Below are 20,226 nucleotides of genomic sequence, written 5' to 3' on the forward strand. Positions count from 1 at the left end.
TCTGCCATCCAATTTACAAAGCAGATATTAATTGAGTTTTTTCTTCATGTCCATCTGATAAGCAAATCAAATTTTTTCCTTGTGTGTATTCAATACCAGGGCAGATTACAGCAAGCCGCACCAAAACTCATGTTTCAGTAATAGGTTGACAATCCTTATAATTCTGATCCCATTCACACATCCCATTTTAATTTCCTTCAAGTTGCACATGAGAATTTGAACAATTTGTGTTCATATATAAACTGTAAATCTTACCATAAAATTAATACAAAAAACTCATTTGTAAAAATAAAAGTAAACTTTATTGAAATCTACATAATTAGATTCTGATTTGAGTGCTTTTATATTACCAACTATTCGATCAGCATACAAGATTCACATGTACTAATACAGCAATAGAAGTCCACACATCCAATTAATACACAATCACAAATACAAAGTGTGAGGAGAAAATTATTTCTGGTTCTCAAATTACATGTAGTCAAGTGTTTTGAAGAAATATATCTAGATATCATATTAAACGCTGAGGAATAAAGGAGTGAGGGAATAGCTATTAGTTTTGATATCACAAACTACTGTACATATCGGTGTGCTTAGCAGCTAAACTAGATATCACTTTAGACCTCGTCACAAAGATTTTATCAAATTTACATGTAGTTCATTCTAAATCAAGACTGGAACAGCATGAACATGTTTATCAGTTTTCCTTGTGTCAGAGAGGAGCTATACTGTTATGTTTACCATTCAAAGACAGTTTTAAATCATGCACAAATATTAGCAGAATACAACATTTAAAAAAAAATTTAAAATCTGTATAACAGCATGTATCAACCAGATTCACACTGGGATGTACACCCTTATACACAAAAGCTTTCCAGATATAAATCTGGTTTATAAAAGACAATGTAAAGTGCATATATATATTTATATACTCTAGATATTTTCCTGTAGCAATGTTCAAAATAGCATTGTAATAAACAATAGCACACATTTTACACAAGTACTTAAGGTCAGACGACACATTCCTCAATTTTAGATAACTTTTTCCAGGAATTTGTTAATGGTTTACTACTACTTTGACAAGCTTTCTTGCAAAAAATTAGGGTACCTTACCAGGCATTTCTGCAAAATACTAGAGTATGCAATATCCTATATAATCTTCTTGAAAATACACTTGATTGCTGATATAAAAATAAATACATCTTCAGCACAGCGAAATTCACTATATTAGAACAATATCTCCGACGGGGCGGGGCTTTGAACTCACAACCTCTAGAACCTATACGCTTTTGGCAGTAAGCGGCCACGGTTCTCACCACTCGACCATCTGGACATATAACCAAATCCAAGTAAATTTTGATCATTTTTAAAGTAATTATAAAATTAATATTTTTTATTGGAACTCTTTATTACGAGGAGATACAAAAAAGATTTTGAGGAACGTGTCGTCTGACCTTAATTCCACGATCCTGCTGTCTTGTATCAAATTGCTAGAATATGAAATTGCAAACTCAGAAGTTTTCTCCTAATTCCTTAGTCTCAACTCTTATAAATAGCAAGGTTTTAAAATACACCAGGAATGCTCAATTTTTTTTCAGATATTAATTCTTCATGTTTAATTAGGAATAAACAGTGAGCATTAAGGTCTTTTAGGATTATTTTACTAATTAAATACTTAACATTATAAAATCATATAGCACGATTGGAAAATGTGAGGATTTCTGTTTCCAAATGCCAGACAAACGAAACCAAATTCTGATAATTATCTGTCAAACTAAAGCAACAACAAGTGATAATTATGCAATATTTGATTTAATATCTACTTTAAAAGTATAGTCAATAATAAAAGCCAAACAGGAAAATATCCAAATGGATGGATTTATGCTTACCATGACAAAAAACCTATAACTGTCACTATTCTATAAAACCGCTCTTAACAAGTCAACAGGGCAGATTTGCACTTTATGGTTAACGTAAAAATGGACAACAAACATTGGGATGGTCCCAAATCAACACACCAACAAGTGTATACATAATTTGTCTAAAAAAAGTTCCATAATAACACATAATTAACAGTATCTCTCAAACATGGCCAAAGAAAAAAAATCCTGGCACACAACTTTAACAATTAAAGGACGGAGGGGGTAGCTGCTATTATGTAGCCCTCTCCTGATTTATTATTTCTTTTAGGGCTTCTCTCCAGAAAACGTCAGATAAAAAAATCAGAGAGGGCTACATTAAAACGTCTAGGTGGGGGGTTACTGTGGCAAAAACACAGCTGGTAACAACAGTAGAAAGACAATTTTGTTTTAAGAGGTAAAACCACAAACGAAAAAGAAACAAAGAAATCTAAAAAAAAAAAACAAAAACAAAAAAAAACACCCATGGATTTACAAACATTTTACATTTTATCACAATAACTGTGCAAATATTTGGTAACTGAAACATCTGAGAGTATTCTTGATAACAAATCAGAATAAAAGACCTATCTCCCTTTTGATATTGTTTTCTCTCTGAAAAATGGGGCATTTCTCCACTCTCTACAAAAACAGATCAAATCAATTTTAAGCTTTCAAATGATAGCACTGAATTCATGTGTTCTTAGTCATAAACTTCAGCCAGATTTCTGCAAATATTTCTTGAGGTCCAGCATTTTCTTTTATCAGCATATGAACTGATTCACGAAATGTGATGAGTACATGCAAGATATTCATTGAGACTGGCATACTACCATCATTAAGAAAAAGTAAAAGAAAAGAAAAAAAGATTATGTCCTATATATCACAGATGGATGTAAATACATATATTTCAATGATCATTCATTAAACAATATAAAGATGAAAATAAAAAATATGGTAAAAAAATGTAAAAAGAAAACTCTACTACAACATGTATAAATTATATGTGTGTAAAACAATGCTTATTAATATAATATAAAGCTATAGCTAGAAGTTTTTCTAAATATAAGTCCATTGATTGGGGCAGTGCTTCAAGGACACTGGGTGTTTTAAGTCAAATGATGACATCACTGTATATCTATGGCGGATCGAATGGCCTGCTCCAGGAGGCTGATCCAATTGAACTTTTCTTCCTCCGATTCCACCGAACAGTGAAGAGCTCTCTTTGGAGTTTCCAGCTTAAATCCGTAGCGTATATCTGCAAACAGAGGGAAATAAATGTAGATTCTGAAATAAAATGTCTTCACTCCATGCAGACATTTTTAAAGCATGCCTCATTCATCTTGCATATCATTAAGTTTCTCCTTTTCACAGAACTTCATTCAATAAAACAGCTAGTACATGTACATTGTCATTCCCAAAATTAACTCAACATACATGTATAAACTACCTATTTTGATTTCAACAATTTTAACAGAGCAGACCAATTTTAACAGCCACATTGTCGTTCGTCTGTAGATGATACCAGGGACTAGCCTTACATCAAACAAGTCCTAGCTTATACCCTTCTGTAAGTTTATAAATCTATAAAATAAGTTATCCAAATTTCAAAAAGAGCCACAAATCAAATATTAACCCAATTCCAAACGATTGTGATTGGAGTAAATGTTTTTATGGTCAAAAACAGTAAAACTATAAGCTCTGGTCATATTCTATGACACTGGGCATTAAAAGGGTCACAGCAATGTCTGGTTAACCTCCACGCTCAGGGCAAGACCACAAATCTTTGTTACAAGTAATTAGCTTACTGGTACACCCAGCGCCATGTAACAGTACTAGATATTCTCTTAAACTCCGCACAGAAATGACAATCACATTGTCAACTGTCATATAATTGCATCAAGAAATTGGTTAGTTGGAAGATTTAATCATTCTGCATAAGACAATAGTGAAATTTGATACTATACAATTTAAATTGCAGCAGAAGATCTATAAACTCCAACTCAGACCCACTAAACTCTATTGCTCAACTTAAATTGGGGATTAAATCCATGGATCAGCCATTTTTAAAGTAAATTAAACCATAAGAAAAATCTAAACTGGGTTAAATGTCAATGAAAAAACCCCACAAAACAGGAGTTCACATTGAAGTACAGTTGTACCGGTACCTTAAAATACACCTACTCATCTATTGGTCCATACACCAAGGGACCAAAAGCATATCAATTATTGCTAAATCTACTGTATGAGCACTTGTTATAAAGATACCATACAAGTAGCTGATCACAGGTATTCAATATTTTGAGCTATCCAATTGTGTACAAAATATATTAAGAGGCCCATGAACTGAGTTAAGTGTTACTGTTTCCATATTTTTCACAACTCTATACATGTATTAATTTTTCTTTCATAAAACTCCAAATTCTAATTGTCCTGAGATACTGGGTCTTGTAGATCATGAATCAGTATATTTGAATTGTTATCCTTTTAGAACAGCATTTTAAAGTATTTAAGATTAAACTCTAATGATAAAAGTTTTTGAGATGATGATATCCCATTTTGTAACTTTGAATTATTTATATGGGCCCATTATAGGTTTAAGAATCTGAGCACAAACTATAACATGATGTTTGCATACATCTAGTAAAATAACAAATTATAGCAAACAGCTGAATTTTGCACCGCCTACTTTGCACCACATCATGGTATGCACCATTTTGAATCTGCATTACATCAGGACACATTTCATTATGATGTCAAAAACTGTATCCTTGTTATTTTTTAGCTTTTCCCCAATATATTCAAATGTTAAAATTTGCGTGCTTTATTTAGGGCCCCAATATTTGAAGAACTAATGCTTTGAATACCTTCAATCTCCAATATATAACTAATGGCTTTCATCCTAATATTGACATTGATGGTGCAATGGTTCTTGGGAAGGAGATTTTTTAACAGAACCACCGACCATGTAATATTTAGGTTTAAAAAAAATAATCTTCCCTTCAATTTACCCCCCCCCCCCCCCTATAAAATTTACTCTCCTTTGCTTTACACAAGTGGTTCTAAAGAGAAGACGAAAATGTCACAACTATTCAATACTGATGACGAGACAATTTCATCAGAGAATCTCTGACAATATAAGCCTTCAGATCAGGTGAGCTGAAAAACTGCTGAGTTGACGTGTAAAACTTTGATTTGTACACTTAGTCATTCATTTAATCCTATGACACATTCACAACATAGAATTGTATTAGTCTGTGCAGAAAGGTGTCTGAATTCAGCTGTGGTAATCCCCTGTATGATTACATGTATCTTCTTAATTAATAGTGGGTAAAATTACAAGTTCTTCAATGCAGAACCATGCAAATAAAAGTGTGTAAGAAAATAAATGATGTATTGAATCACATGCAAATTAATAAAAGTGTGTAAGAAAATAAATGATGTATTGAATCACATAATTTTATTACTAAACCTAAAAACTAAGCATTTTAAAGCTCCACTTCATCCCAGTGCACCAAGCATTTTTCTGTATATTGAATACCAGGTATTTTCTTCCCATTTTTGATCCACAACAAAGACAAGCACCTTTGCAGATTTATGATCGTTTTCAAGAGTTTTAATCGTTCACCCAACTCGCACACTCTTAACTCCACTTGCGGGGGACCCCTGGTTCCGACATTTTCACCTGTGTGATTCATCAACCCTCTATCAATCGCAGCTCTTTGCTGCCCTCTTCATGGTGATTTTTTTTATTAGTTTGATCAAACAATCATTTAGGGAAATGTCCCTGACCGGGGGTTTACATCTCTGTAAATTAAAATTACAGGTAACCTCCAGGTAAGAATGCCAACTCAGCTCTTTGTCTTACAGCCCAGGTTTACACCTGCATGTCCTTATCTCTGTTATTCATACCCTACATGCAGACAGGCATACATGTACATAGGAATTATAGCCACTATTACATCAGATCTATTGAAGAAAGCAGATTTTCAGATTTTCTTTTGTCCCTACATTGAATTCATATAATCTGTACTCTCAGCTGATTCTACAATCAGCTGATCTAGTATGAGCAGTCGCTGACTCACATCTAAATGCTGGTTTTCACTAAATTTCCCTCTGGTGATAGAGTAAGCAAATGAAAAATCTCAGCACTCTTAATATGAAAAATTCCTGTCTTGTGTAAATGATGGTAATGAAACAACAAAATTTGGCTGCAATAAATAAAGGTCATCTGTGGATGGATATTTTTAAAAAGCCCTCAGAATTCTAAACTACATTTGCCATTCTAAATGTGAAGTGTCAACACTCTTTAAAAGATATTCTCCATATAATGCCTAACCTGCTATAACATTACGCTGTCTTTAATAACCAATGATTAATGAGGGGTGTTCGAGTTTTGGGAAATGCGATTTTTCATACATGTTGTTCATACAATATCTACATTAGCCATTAGGGGAGAGGTTTACTTTGGGGTCAATTTGAAGTCACTCAGAGAGGTTGCCAACAAACTAAAAAGGGCAATTTTTTTCCCTCCTCCAACCATGCTATGGAGTACAAATAAATCTGAACGATAACATTTCTATTTAAAATCTTATTACAATGGCTGTCAAAGCAGTAAATTGAAGAAAGATTAGAAGCACTAGCTGGGTGCAAACCATTTTGTTAACTGTAGCCTTGGTATTTTTTTTTGGCCGGGGCTTTATTGTCTGGCACTGTGTTGAAGGCTGACACCAAAACGTTGTTACGTAACATGTTGGAGCATGATTTTGTGTTAATTTGATGTAAGCATCCCTTTGATTCAGAGAATATATAAACACACTCTCCAAATATGCTCTGTTCTCCTCATAGAACTTTTCTATGCCAAGAACTTCAAAGTGTGCAAAACAAAAAACGAATTACTTGACTCCAAAAAATTCAAGGCCAGTAGATTCCACATTGTTATAATTGAAAAACCTTTGAATCTGCAACCTTGAGGCAGCACAGTTGATAAAAAAAAAAAACCTGCTATTAAAGAGTAAATAATTACCTATAAAGTTAGCATTTGAAGGCTGGCATTTTTATGGGCTGACCTTTATTAGGGTAGACGGGGAAAAAAATGGACACAATTTTTTCTTCACTTGCAAACTACCTACTTCTCAACATCTATCAAACTGAAGCTCTCCATTGGATAACCTCGAGATTAGACAAACAAATTCAGGTCCTCATCAAAGCTGCCCATTGTTTGAACAGACCACAGAGAGGCCAGGGCTATCTCAGTATTGGGGTGTTTAACCATGTTGACCATGTTCACATAATACCGCTGACCAGATAACAAACTTCAACCAACCAGAGCCCACCTCTAAATAAAAACTCGGCCTTTAAAACTCGGGCATTGCCTTGGACAGCCGATAACAAGAAAAGTTGGTGAAGGTCAGTTATCATATCAATCAAGTGCTTCAACCAAACGGTATCCTTCTGACGCACTGTTAAAAATATCAAATATGTTTTCCTTGCCTAGCTTTCTCCTAGATCTTGAAATGGATAAAATCTATTGTTCACTCTGGCAAAATACCAGTTTGGGAGGAGATATGGGACCACAGAGACAATCTGACTACCAAATTCCTTTTTCTTTTTCAATATAAGATGCATTTGATAAGATTTTTCCTTGATATACTCTGTCAAACCAGGCAATGAGTCAACACTTAGAAACTAATCAAATTTTCTTACTTCAAAAATATTGCCGAGTAGACAATTTGACACTGCCAATTATTATTTGTATGATGTAAAGAACATATTACAATCCCCCTCCCCAAAACATATTGTTACATAACCATACAAACAAAATGTTCATTCTGCTTATGTAATCCTTTTAGCTCTCCATCATGAAAGAAATGATCAAGTTGGCAAAACAGATAAGATGTGTCTGCAAGAAAATTTGTCAGGCCTGTTGCAGACTTCACAGATTGGAAAATTACTGCAATACCACACAACCCAAGCTCTGAACCATTATTGTAATGTAAATGTTGGTTCATTAAAACAAGGTGACATATGACATGGAAGCAAGTACACCCACCTGTTTCATCAGGTGGTGGCAGAATCAAATAAATAGGTCAGGGTCATGCCTAAACCCCCCAAAGAGTTCCAAATGACAGGGAATGTATTATGTCAAAGGTTATACTAAATACCCTCAAAAGTCCTGATTAGAGAGGGGTAATTTTGTGCAGCTGATTGCGGTCTCTCTACACAAGGTCATTTCTAAGTAAACAACAGATATGTTGACCAGTACATGTACACAATGTCAGATAAATGGATCCTGTGTATTACACAGTAAATGATAGATCTACATTCACAGCAATATATATCTTTAAGGAGATCTTAAGAGTTTTGGCCTCCAAATAACTTCATAAGTGGAATTGCCTGCAATTTATAAGAGTTTTTCGCTAAAAATAGATTTAGTTAATTATATATATGTAAACGTTTGTTGGGGAGATTATAACTTTCTAACAAAGAGGTCACACATTTCACCCTCCCTCAACCCCCCCCCCCCCTCCCCAAAGTTTACCACCCACTTATCTGGAACAAAAATTGTGTATTGCCACCAACTTATTATCTGATTACTTTAATGAACCATACCCATGTGGATAGATATACCCTGTCAGTAGATAATTAAACAGTACCTGCAGACCTACAGCAATTATTAACAATGCAGAATATTCTTCTCAGCCATCTAATTACAGAGTATTCATATTGTGTGTATTGTTTCTGACAGTAAACAAGTTGTATTGCATACCTCTAAATGTCAAGAGTTTTTTGTAAAACAAAAGCAACAAATTGTTTACATGCATATAATTGCTCTGCCGTTATTCTGGGGGAACATCTTGTACTCTTATTCAGCAGAAAAACAACAAAATCTCTAATCCCAGGAAAGGCTGGAGTTGTGTACATCTTTACCAAAAGATATATATACCAAACTTAAATGTCGCACAGATTTAATAATTTGGTTTGTTTTAAGTTGTTAAGCACTTGGGTAAGTGTCTGAAACATCCTCCATCTCTCTTACTAAACAAACACCTGACAGAAAGCTCAAGTGTTTACCAAGAACATGGAATCCACTTCTACAAACCACAATCTCCATCTCAATAGTCTACAGATAAAAAAAAAAAGTAGGGAAGTTTTTAATGCTATAACAGCTATGCAAAGAATCTGGCTGGCTGAGCTTGTTATCAGGTGATTTGAGAGATACTATCTATCACTTACACCTGGCTCTTTCTATCACTGTTATATATAAAATGTTAATTGTTGCTCTCTCTCGGGAGCACATTTTTTTACGGTCTCTCATCAGTTGATATATATGTATAAAGTTTTTGTGTAAATTATTGTGATGAGATACCTCAGTAACAAACAGTTGCCTTCCTGACACAGATATTCTTCACATGTTTTTAATCGAATACACCTTGTGGCTCCTTGACATAGAAATACTTCAAGACTCTTCAACACATTGTCTATTTGATCCAATGGTAACATGTATGATGTACCTCATGTCTATTTGACTCATTATATCATTATAATGTACCTCATGTCTATTTAACATGTATGTACCTCATGTCTATTTGACACACCTACCTCATGTCTAACTGACTCAGTATAATGTATCTCATGTCTAATTAACCCATATGTACCTCATTTTTCACCTCATTTCTATTTGACACACATTGTTCTACATAGTTCAGTTTCACATATGAACCTCATGTCTCTTCCACCCACATTTACATCTCTGCAATAAACATGTACCTCAAGCTTCTTCAACTAACATGTGCATCCAATTGACAAATGCACTTTCTTTGCTTCAAAATCATCATGAATTAACAAGAATAAAGATGTAACTCAAATCAAATTGCTTCAGATAACTGCATTTCATTTACACTGTACTGTGTCAAAGTTGAGATATATTCAACTGGAAAATTAGAATTTTGCATATTTTTAAATTGGGATGGGTCCCTTTATCAAACCGAAATCATGAAGATTGACAGCCCTGGGAACTCAATGTCCTTAACCTGTATGTACTTTATGCAACCTTACACATATGTATCATCAGAGCTTCTTAACCATTATATACCTCAGATAACCCACTAAGCCTGTGTTGATGACTTACATTTGGACTCAGGGATGTCCCTCACCCTAAGCCTGGAGAGGGCGAGGCTGCTCTCAAACCGGTAGGTGTGTTCCCGGGCGCGTGTGAATGGGAAGTTCCTGTCCGTCCTCCGTGTGACGACCAGCGCATCGTTGAACAGGAACAGACCAAGCATTTCAATGTGCTGGTACACCCTACAATGATACAATAGTGACATGTAATTCACTGAAAAAAATTCAAATCCCATGAAATGCAGGTTTTATCATTTGTAAATGCATTTTTGGCAATAAATTGGTTTTATGTTAAGAATTTACATTGCAAACAGAAGTAATATGACGTAGGGCCTGTTGTCTGATGACTACCTTTGAAACAGACCTATTGTAAAATAAAAATCGCTTAGTTTTCATTTTATAACATTACAAAAGGTTTGATAGTCACTGAATTTCCTTGTTATCGATGATCTGGTAATATCATCAGAGAGACAAAAAGCTCCAGGCAAATCTTATCTGCCTGTAAATAGGTAACTAAACAAAGACACATAAACAGATCATCTTACACATTAACATATCCCTGTCTTAAACCTAGTCTTAGCCTCTTAGGTACAGTTATTTTCCCTACCCTTTGTTAGTCTTAAAGATGTCATTTCAATGTTAATGTTAAAAATCCCTCCATGCGTGTTAAATGTCCATTATCTCATTTTCCAATTCATGTCTCAATTAGACTGTACATTATGAATATAACAATGCTTTTGATTAAAAGCACATATTACATAATCACTGTGTACATAGGTACCAGCAATAAGAAGCTGGTTATTACAGGGACTCATCAAACTGCACATTTATAGTTGTTACTATGAACTAGAAACCCCATCAATTCAAGTCTATTAAATGAAGGCTTAGTTAGTTAATGCAGCACTAGCCTAAGTCTTGTGCTAAATGTTCCGAGCCCTGTGAAAGAGAAAATCAAAAACTTTCTTCCTGACTAATGAAACATCAAGGATTATGTAACTTGGTACTTTCCCTTTCATGGTTGATTGACACATTTTGGCATTCTCCCCATAGGGGGGCGTGTTTCATCTTAAAGGGTTACCTCATCTTGATTAGTGACTTGTTTGCCCCACTGTGATAATTGCTATTAGTTGACACCCCCTTATAACAGAATTCCTTTGCCCCACTTTATTTTTCCTGCAGAGAGAAAGCAGGGGAGGCTCGGGCCTCTCATTTGACCTGCAGTTAATGAGCTTCTTAATTATAGATGAATCCACTGATTCTTAAAACCTGTTAACATAGCAAACAACATTATATAATGCTTTGATAAAGCATACATGTCTGGCATATCTACCGGTACTTGCCTACGAATGAATTCATAAAATCAAAACAGCATGTTTTCTTCCAACTTCAGATGCAATTCAACACATCTATAACATACCCCATGGGACAAACTCAGTCGAGAGCCAAAATCATTTTTTTCATTTAAAACCTGAAATGTTTTTCCATTATGCAAGATAGCTCCCAGCCGGCTGGTAATGTTTTTCTTTCATTACTGTCTTAGGTGATTGTCATCCATTTCATTTTTTTGCTGAGACATGGTTTTTTTTTCTGGGTTTGGTGACAGAATCTTGTTAAACACAAGGTCTTTACCCAACCATACATTGAACCAATGTCTAATTCTTCAATGTGACATTCTCTGGTTGAACATTAAGGGTCTATAACCAAGCAGCCACTGCACCAGGAGACAGGGAAATAAAATCCCAGTCCAACACTTTGTGTGGTCTCCAACCACATAGCCACTGAGGACCCAGGTTAATTGAACAGAATGTCTTCAGGGTCCAAGAGCTGAATCCACATCCACCGTGTTTGAGATGAGACATCTGGACACACAACTAAATATTTATGGAAATAATACATCTAAAGGTCTCCTCAGACTGTCTCCAAATGACAACTTTAATATTGTTTTGACAGCTTGGTGAATTATAACCAACAAATCAAAGCCTACTTTTAGCAAATTATAATTCATGGCTGAACTTTTAGAAAGTTGAAGATGAAGAATGAAGACACTGAGTGGAGAGACATGAGCCTTTGAACTACAGTACATGTTTAAATATTGCAGTCAAGATACGTCTTAATCATCCAGCTTATTTTTTTAATTCTAAAATTCATGAGAGAGAGAGAGAGAGAGAGAGAGAGAGAGTGAACACTGGCTCTGCTGGGCTGAGGTCAAAGTAAAATGGCTTCATGAAAAAAAATCCATACTGTACTCTGAAAGGTTTCAAGATTGAATTTTTAACTAAATAGAAACAGCAAGAGCATTCCCCTTTTTGTTTGTTGTACAACTTCTTCCCCCACCCTGGTAACTGTATCCCCCTGTCACTGTGAGGATGTCTGAACAGTGACCTATGGAGACAGACATCTGTATTCAGCACCCTCAGGTCTCATGGCTGCTCACCTTATTAATTACAGGTAAATTGCAGGTAACCAAGATGTTGACCCCAGGTCTGTTGTTTTTTTTTCTAACAGTTCTACAGTGAGACCAGCGACAGAATGCTGATACAAGGAGACGGTACAGAAAGGACAATGTCCAGACAAGAACTTTTACCATGTACCTGTGTAATGGATCTTTCTTATTGAATAAATGATGAAGTGCCATTTACAAAACCATTTATGTAAATTAGAGTTTTCTTTTGCAGGATTCATTATTTATGTTCAAGACTCTCTTTATGTTGAGACCCCCCCCCCCCCCCCCCTCAATAATTTGTCCAATTACTACTGCAAGCAGAAATGTGCATATTGTGATTTCCCTTGTCTAATCATTTTAGATAGTTATTTGGGTTTGTTTGTTTTTCTTTTTTTTTTTTTGGGGGGGGGGGGGGGGTGGGAAGGTTTACATACTGATGTATCTACAGTATTAAAATTTAGTTTCTAAGCGATCAAATCAAAAATGACTATTTCAGATTCAGGCCTTTCATACAAAATCTTATTAAACAAATACTCCCCCTCCCCTTAGTGTCGTCTAAACTACTAAAATAATATTAAATGCACTTTAACAGAACTCAAGGTCAGAGTTATAGACGAATCTGACAGACGCGCTGACACTCGTCTTGAGTGACAAATAGCTGAGAAAACGTCCACTCACGTCACCACCAGGCGCTGACATCCTACATCATGTCATAGCATTGATTACAGATCAGTCTGCATGCCAACAGGATCAACGCTGAAGCTATTTTAGAATGAATTTTATTCTACAAAACTAGCAAATCGCCTTTGCAATATTTAAAGTTGATTTGTTCTCTCTTTTCATTTATTGCAGAATCCATATGAACAGAATATTAAGGATTTTTCATCAGGCCCCGCCGTCACCAACTTTCCTCAAGTCATTACTCAGCCTCAAGTCTGAGTTTTTACCTCAAATTCACGCACTTTTCCTTTAAGGTTTTGAGTTGAGGACTGAGCTGAGGGATTTAAAAATTTTGGTGACGGCGGGGCCAGAGAACATCTGATGTTAAATAATGTATCAATACAAACCAGACCTTGTAATCTTTCTTGCATGCACATGCAACATTTATTTCTATTATTTAATGCCAGTTTTTCAAGTAATTGTAAGTGAAAAAGCTTACTATATTTCTTCAATTTCGAATCATATTGATCATGCAATATTAAAGTCTGAAGATGAAAAATTTTTGAAATGATTGTTTTTCAAAAAGATAAGAAAATTCCTTCTTTTTTCCAAATCAAAATTGCTTTTATCAATTAATAATCAAAATATAAATCTTACAAAGTGAAATCAATCTATTTTGGTTGCAGTATTAATAATCCTTGGATTTAGACATCAGAATATCGAAACATGGAGTGACTATCATTCAAACAGGACAACTTCTGGTCTTGCAAGGAAGTGAAATGGTTATGACATCAGAAAAAAAATCTCTGTGGTATTAAAAATAGAGTAGCAAAAAATCTGAGATTCACAAACACATAAAAAAATAGAGTAGCATCACTGTCCATTATAACAGCCCTATATGTCTTTCTAGCAGGCTGATATATATATACTGTTCAAAATAACTCTATACATAATCTTTGACAGCAGATTGAAAAATACTATACAGAGTAGCCCTATAGTCTTTGGTATCAGACTGGTATACACTATTCAGTCAAGGAGAACCATTTGTGGAGATTCTCGTGTTGCTATGGCCCAGTGGACCTTCAGGTGGCCTCATGATTAATCCAGGGAGGGAGGGAGGCCGGCAGCTGATGTCGGGCTCGATACGAAATCAATAAGGCAGCGTGACTCACACAGATAGAAATAGACATTTCTGCTAGCAATACACATTATACCTACAAAAAAATATCCCTAACAACAAAGAAAGCTAGGTTCTCTATAACTGCATTGAAAATATTGACCTTAATTTCAATGTTTATGTGTTGGCTAGGAACTTTCCCAGAAAGAGTTAATTAAATTTATCTGTGATAATGTGAAGTTTTTCAATGGTAAAACATCAAGTTACCGCCATTTATTTGCCGGCAAAAGTTTTGTCATTTTTATGAACAACTCAGCAATTTACATGATGGCTCCGAGTAAGGTCTTATCTGTCAAACATCCCATCAAGTAATAAAACTCATATAAAAATTGCAATGAAAATAAAATTAATTTAAAACTATAAATTAATTTGAATTTGTAATTTGTTCAACTGTATTAAATCTAGGAACAAAGAAAACTTGCAAAGTGCTGTGTCTCCTTGAGAAAAGACTCGTAAGCACGTTATGTAATAAGCACTTAGATCTCATGCTTTTGCAATTGTATACATGGAGGTCAAGACTGAACAGAATAAAAGATGTTCTCAAGTCTCTTTTTTTCACTTTCCCCTTACTTAAAACAGACGGTTCATTAATTTTCAAAAGTGCACAATAACAACAGATGCTCATCTATAAAAAATTATGCATATAAAGGTAAAAAAGTGCTTTTTCCATGCAGACAAAATTTTACCCCTTTCTGTTTTTTTTTTTTTTTTTTTAAACTTCTTATCTTTGTTTTACAGTGTGGTCTATGGGCAGATAACTCTCGACTGACACACAACACAAACAGATCTTTCTCACTCCAAAAAACAATATCCGATAAATGAAAAGAGGTGTCTTTATCAGCGTCAGACAGTTTCATAATGAGCCCAGTCATCCTGTCTATGTGCAGGGATACTGCACATCAGCATAAGAAGCATTATCAAACAATTGCGTAACTTGTCACTTCGAGCTTTATTTGAAGTTTCATGGCAATTACTTTGATCGAGAGCTGCTAAGTTCTGTTTTTAACTCTTCATTTATTCTCCATGGCATTATTTCGGGATTGCATCATTTCCTCGTTGTGGCCAAATGATACATTATGCAATGTAGACTGTTGAAAAGACCTGATATTAAAACCGACAATAAGAAATTACTGGTATGGTGGTAAGCTAAATAAGATACTTAAGTAAAAAAGAGATTTTGAATTATTACAGGTGCAAAAAATTAGAAGTAACGGTAATTAAAAACAAATCCTCTGTAGTGATGAAATGGGGTTGGAAATAAGAGTTGGTCCTTGTTCTGAACAAGGAAATGTAAGCTAGACAGAAATCCAAAATTACATGAGCATATTGTCAAGTGTTTATACACACAAATTACTTGACAATGTTATCAGTCATTCAATTCAAGATTATAAGCTTAACATTAAAAAGCTTAAATTAATAAAACAAACACAATAAAAAAAAACTTGGGTGTTCATGTGAAAGGAATTTCATATCAGGCATTGCCTTCTTTGACACTCATCAAAAGTGATTTTAATCCCATTCATACACTGGGGAGAAAACACAACTTGTTCCATGACATCTTAAAAATCGTTTGAAGCATGTACTTGTATTTCCCAGAAATCAATAGTTCTTAGTCATCATTTATCATCCCCATTTACAGACAAATCTATATCAATGCAGTAAGCTATGCAGAAAACAAATCTTGCATGTTTCAAGTATTTTGCATGTATTAAAATGTATCATTATTAGATTTGTTGCAGACATCATAACTTTGTAAATCAAATGATATTTTTTTTTACAAGAATGTTTTCACATTCATACAAGTTTAGGGAGTATGAAGATGATGTATAAATGGAACGTCAAAATCCGATGACAGCAAGGCAAATAAAATCACACCGAGATATCAAGAGTCCATGTGACCTTTGTAGATCGTGTTATGACAGAAAGAAGAGGACATTTCATGCCAGCGTCTCCTGACAACCAGACATAACAGTACATGCCACCTCCCCCGGGAATTCTCATTCATTTATAGACACATCCATTCACACTTTTTGTTATTACATGTGTAGTGTACCGGTATTTAGAAGATGCTTCATAATCCGATAACATATACAGGATATATCCACACTTCTTTGACATAATATTTACTAGTGAATATTCCATGAAATTTCACAGACTTACTGGGTATTTAAGTTACAATTTTTGTTTGGTTGTAAAAGTACATGCCCATGTTATCTTTATCAAACTATATCTATAAGTAACACATTTTGTTTGGGTGTATAAAGATAACACTGACAAAAAGAATATTTTTTTTTCTATTGTAGAACACTGAATGTTTATAACTTATGAATTGATATTTTTTAATAACTTTTGATATTGTAAAAAACTGAATTAAGGAAAAAGAAGTAAATCTACATTTAAAATGACATATAGATTGATTTCATTTTGACTGTATGCCAACATGGTGATGTCAATAAACCATTGAATTGAAAAAAAAGAAGACATATAATTAAATATGTTGCTTTTGTGCGGGTCAGTATAGTTCCCTGTGTGTCTGGGGTTCTAGATTATGAAGAACCCATGTTGTTTAAAAAGACATATTAGGGAAAAAAAAAGATTCCATCTGACCTCCATTGCTCATGTTCTAACAGAAAGGACAAGATACAATGGAAATTAAAGAGCCTATCTCAAACACAAATGATGATGTAGTGTAATGTTGAAAAGTTATGACAATAAAATAATAAAACGAACAGGGTTTAATATTACATGAATTGTTAGGCAATGTCCATGGATTTGCATGCATTTTATTATGTTATCAAATGCAGCTACATCCCAACTGTTTCACATGTAAATATTAGGGATGTTATTCAATATAAGTACATGTAACATCTTTTCCCATTGACGTACATAGCTAAGGTACTGTGTATAATTCAATGATATAACAAAAGGTCCTGTGTAGTACAAGGGGAGATAATCAACATTGGCAATATTGTTTTGATGCACTGTCAGATGTGTGACACATAATTTTTAGAAAATTCTACTGCAAGTTTTTTCAAAGTGGATTAAAATCTATATAGAATGTATACTATTTGTAAACAGCTTATCAACAAAAAGGATGGATTTTTTAAATAGTTTCATTGAAAACTTCATATTACAAGTAATCAGTAGTTTGTAGTAATTCTTAGAAAACAAAATACTTTCTAAATGTTACATGATTAAGAGCCATCCTCTGAGCTTTGCGAAAAAAATATGCCAACAAGACGTGCTATTTCAGGCCCTCTAAAGCACGCCAGGCTCATTCTGAGAAGATTAGTAGTATTTTTTAGTCAATAAAACATATTTCACACATCTACTGAAAATTCTTTCATCATAAGCTTTTTTTTTTTGGCTGCAAAAAATCAAAATAACCCCAATGATTACTCTTTTAAACAAGAGGCCCATGGGCCACATCGCTCACCTGAGGAACAATAGGTATGATAAAGTCAGCTTAATGGAGTCATAATACAATCTGGACAATGTACATTAATACATGTAGATCCTGTATAAATAAAATCCATTTTTCCCCCTTGGAACTCGGATAGCCCTGATTGCTGGAAATATTTACAAGAGCAGACTTTAATCACCGCTCCTGCACATATATAGGGACTCAACGTTATGCAGGCAGGGATGACCGCACACCTACGCAACTCAACAGGTATCAACGTTAATGCAAGCAGAGATTACACAAGCAGGGATGACCTCACTCTTGCGCCAACAGCTCAACCTAATGAGGGAGTGCCGCACACTTGCACTAGAAAGGCCAGAACACCAGCAGGGATGACCATACACTAGTGCTCCGCCGCAACCACCACCAATACAAGCAGGTATGACCGCACACTTGTATCAATGCGATACAGGGCAGAAATGACCACACATTCTGTATCGTTGGTTAGAAAAACACGAAGACTAGAAACAGCAGGGACGTCAACACCCTCAATCTCTCCGTACCTGTTCAAGTTTAACCCCAAACAGTCACTCATTGCAATGCAATAGACACTGTCCCTATATATGTGCCAGCCTAAAATAATTCATAGTATCTAAAAATTGGAAATCAAAAATAAACAAACTAATCCAGCCTAACCCAAAACTACTTATGCAGAACAACTTATATACATTGAATATTTATTATTGTATAAAAATAATCATCACATTAATTGGTTAACAGTGGATGCATTAATTAAAATAATCAAGAATCAATAAATCAAGGGCAATAACCCAAAACAGTAATACAAAAAGATTCTAATGAAAAAATAGCTGCCTGCTTCAATTTTATAGTCATATCACATGTTGAGTATTGCAGTTTTACAATTGTTTATATATGGGATATTTAGCTACATCAAACTCTGAACCTTCTTGTGAGGCCGAAGAATTGTCCTGGAGCCAAAGTCTTAACAATTAAAAAGAATCATCTTGCTGATTAGTTTCTGAGAAGAAGATTTTTAAAGATTTACTCTTTATTCCTATGTAAAACTTTAACACCCCCCCCCCATGTGGCCTCCTCCCTACCCCCAGTGGTCATGATTTTCACAACTTTGAATCTACACTACCTGAGGATACTTCCCACAAGTTTCAGCTTTCCTGGCTGATTAGTTTCTGAGAAGAAGATTTTTAAAGATTTACTCTATATATTCCTATGTAAAATTTTAACACCCCCCCCCCAATGTGGCCTCACCCTACCCCCAGGGATCATGATTTTCACAACTTTGAATCTACACTACCTGAGGATGCTTCCACACAAGTTTCAGCTTTCCTGGCTAATTAGTTTCTGAGAAGAAGATTTTTAAAGATTTACTCTATATATTCCTATGTAAAACTTCGACCCCCCATTGTGGCCCCACCCTACCCCCGGGGGTCATGAATTTCACAACTTTGAATCTACATTACCTGAGGATGCTTCCACACAAGTTTCAGCTTTCCTGGCTTTCTGGTTCTTGAGAAGAAGATTTTTGAAAATTTCTCGAAATTTTTCATTAATTTCTAATTATCTCCCCTTGAAAACGGGTGTGGCCCTTAATTTTCACAACTTTGAATCCCCTTTGCCTAAGGATGATTTGTGCCAAGTTTGGTTGAAATTGGCCAAGTAGTTCTTGAGAAGATGTTGAAAATGTGAAAAGTTTACGGACAGACGGACGGACGGACAGACGGACGGACAGACGGACGGACAGACGGACGACAGACAAAATGTGATCAGAATAGCTCACTTGAGCTTTCAGCTCAGGTGAGCTAAAAATCTTGAAGTATTTTAAAAGGATCAAAAGTAGAAAGATCTCATGGCACTAGAAAACAGCTAATGATGTAAAGAAGCTAGGAAAAAACCCCAGATAGCCTAAGATGTTTGGTCCTTTCTCCTTGACTGAATAATTTCTTATGTACTTTTTAGTGTATGGAAGTCTTGAACACATCAACTCGCATTCTACATCAATGACAAATTACGTAATATGTTTATGCAATTGTTTATCACCAGATTCAAGGAAATGTACTATAAAACCCAAATGAAGGAAAAAGGATTCAGATATATATTTCCTGACCATTCGGTGCTTTCTTTCCTTGCTGTCTGTCTCTCTGTCTGTCTGTGACTATTTCCCCCTTAATTATTGTGATGTTATGAGAGAAAAGGGGGTTTAAATAAATGTAAATACATTTTTAAAGTTTTCTCTCTCACTTCAAAATTTAATGATAGAGAGAAAGATCCAAGGATAATAAACCATTTCCCATCATTTTTCTCTCTTTCTTCCTAATCTGATGGGTGTTGTCTTTACATCATATGTGACATGGTGCAGGAAAGAGACATCTCATTCAAGAGGAAGTCAGTACTTCCAACTGAATAAACGTGATGCTCTCCTCATACATTATAACTACTTAATTGCTATTAAAACTATGCAATTAACCATTTGCAATTAGTGATTCAA

The 20,226-nt window shown here is 34.9% G+C and overlaps 1 protein-coding gene across 3 annotated transcripts in view; it reads right to left on the reverse strand.

Moving 5' to 3' along the window:
* Positions 1-279: 279 nt before the first annotated feature.
* LOC128184255 (epithelial cell-transforming sequence 2 oncogene-like) overlaps positions 280-20,226 on the reverse strand; it is a 38,576-nt gene continuing 18,629 nt past the window's right edge. For all 3 annotated transcript variants that reach the window (XM_052853678.1, XM_052853677.1, XM_052853676.1), the window contains 3 exons: positions 10,030-10,202; positions 1,455-3,156; positions 280-1,003 (listed from right to left, as the gene is read on the reverse strand). In XM_052853678.1, coding sequence (XP_052709638.1) covers positions 3,026-3,156; positions 10,030-10,202 — 304 coding nt within the window. In that variant the 3' untranslated portion in view covers positions 280-1,003; positions 1,455-3,025. The remainder of the gene's footprint in view (positions 1,004-1,454; positions 3,157-10,029; positions 10,203-20,226) is intronic.

The sequence above is a fragment of the Crassostrea angulata genome, chromosome 5, assembly GCF_025612915.1.
Source record: "Crassostrea angulata isolate pt1a10 chromosome 5, ASM2561291v2, whole genome shotgun sequence".
In the NCBI taxonomy this organism is placed as follows: Eukaryota; Metazoa; Mollusca; class Bivalvia; order Ostreida; family Ostreidae; genus Magallana; species Magallana angulata.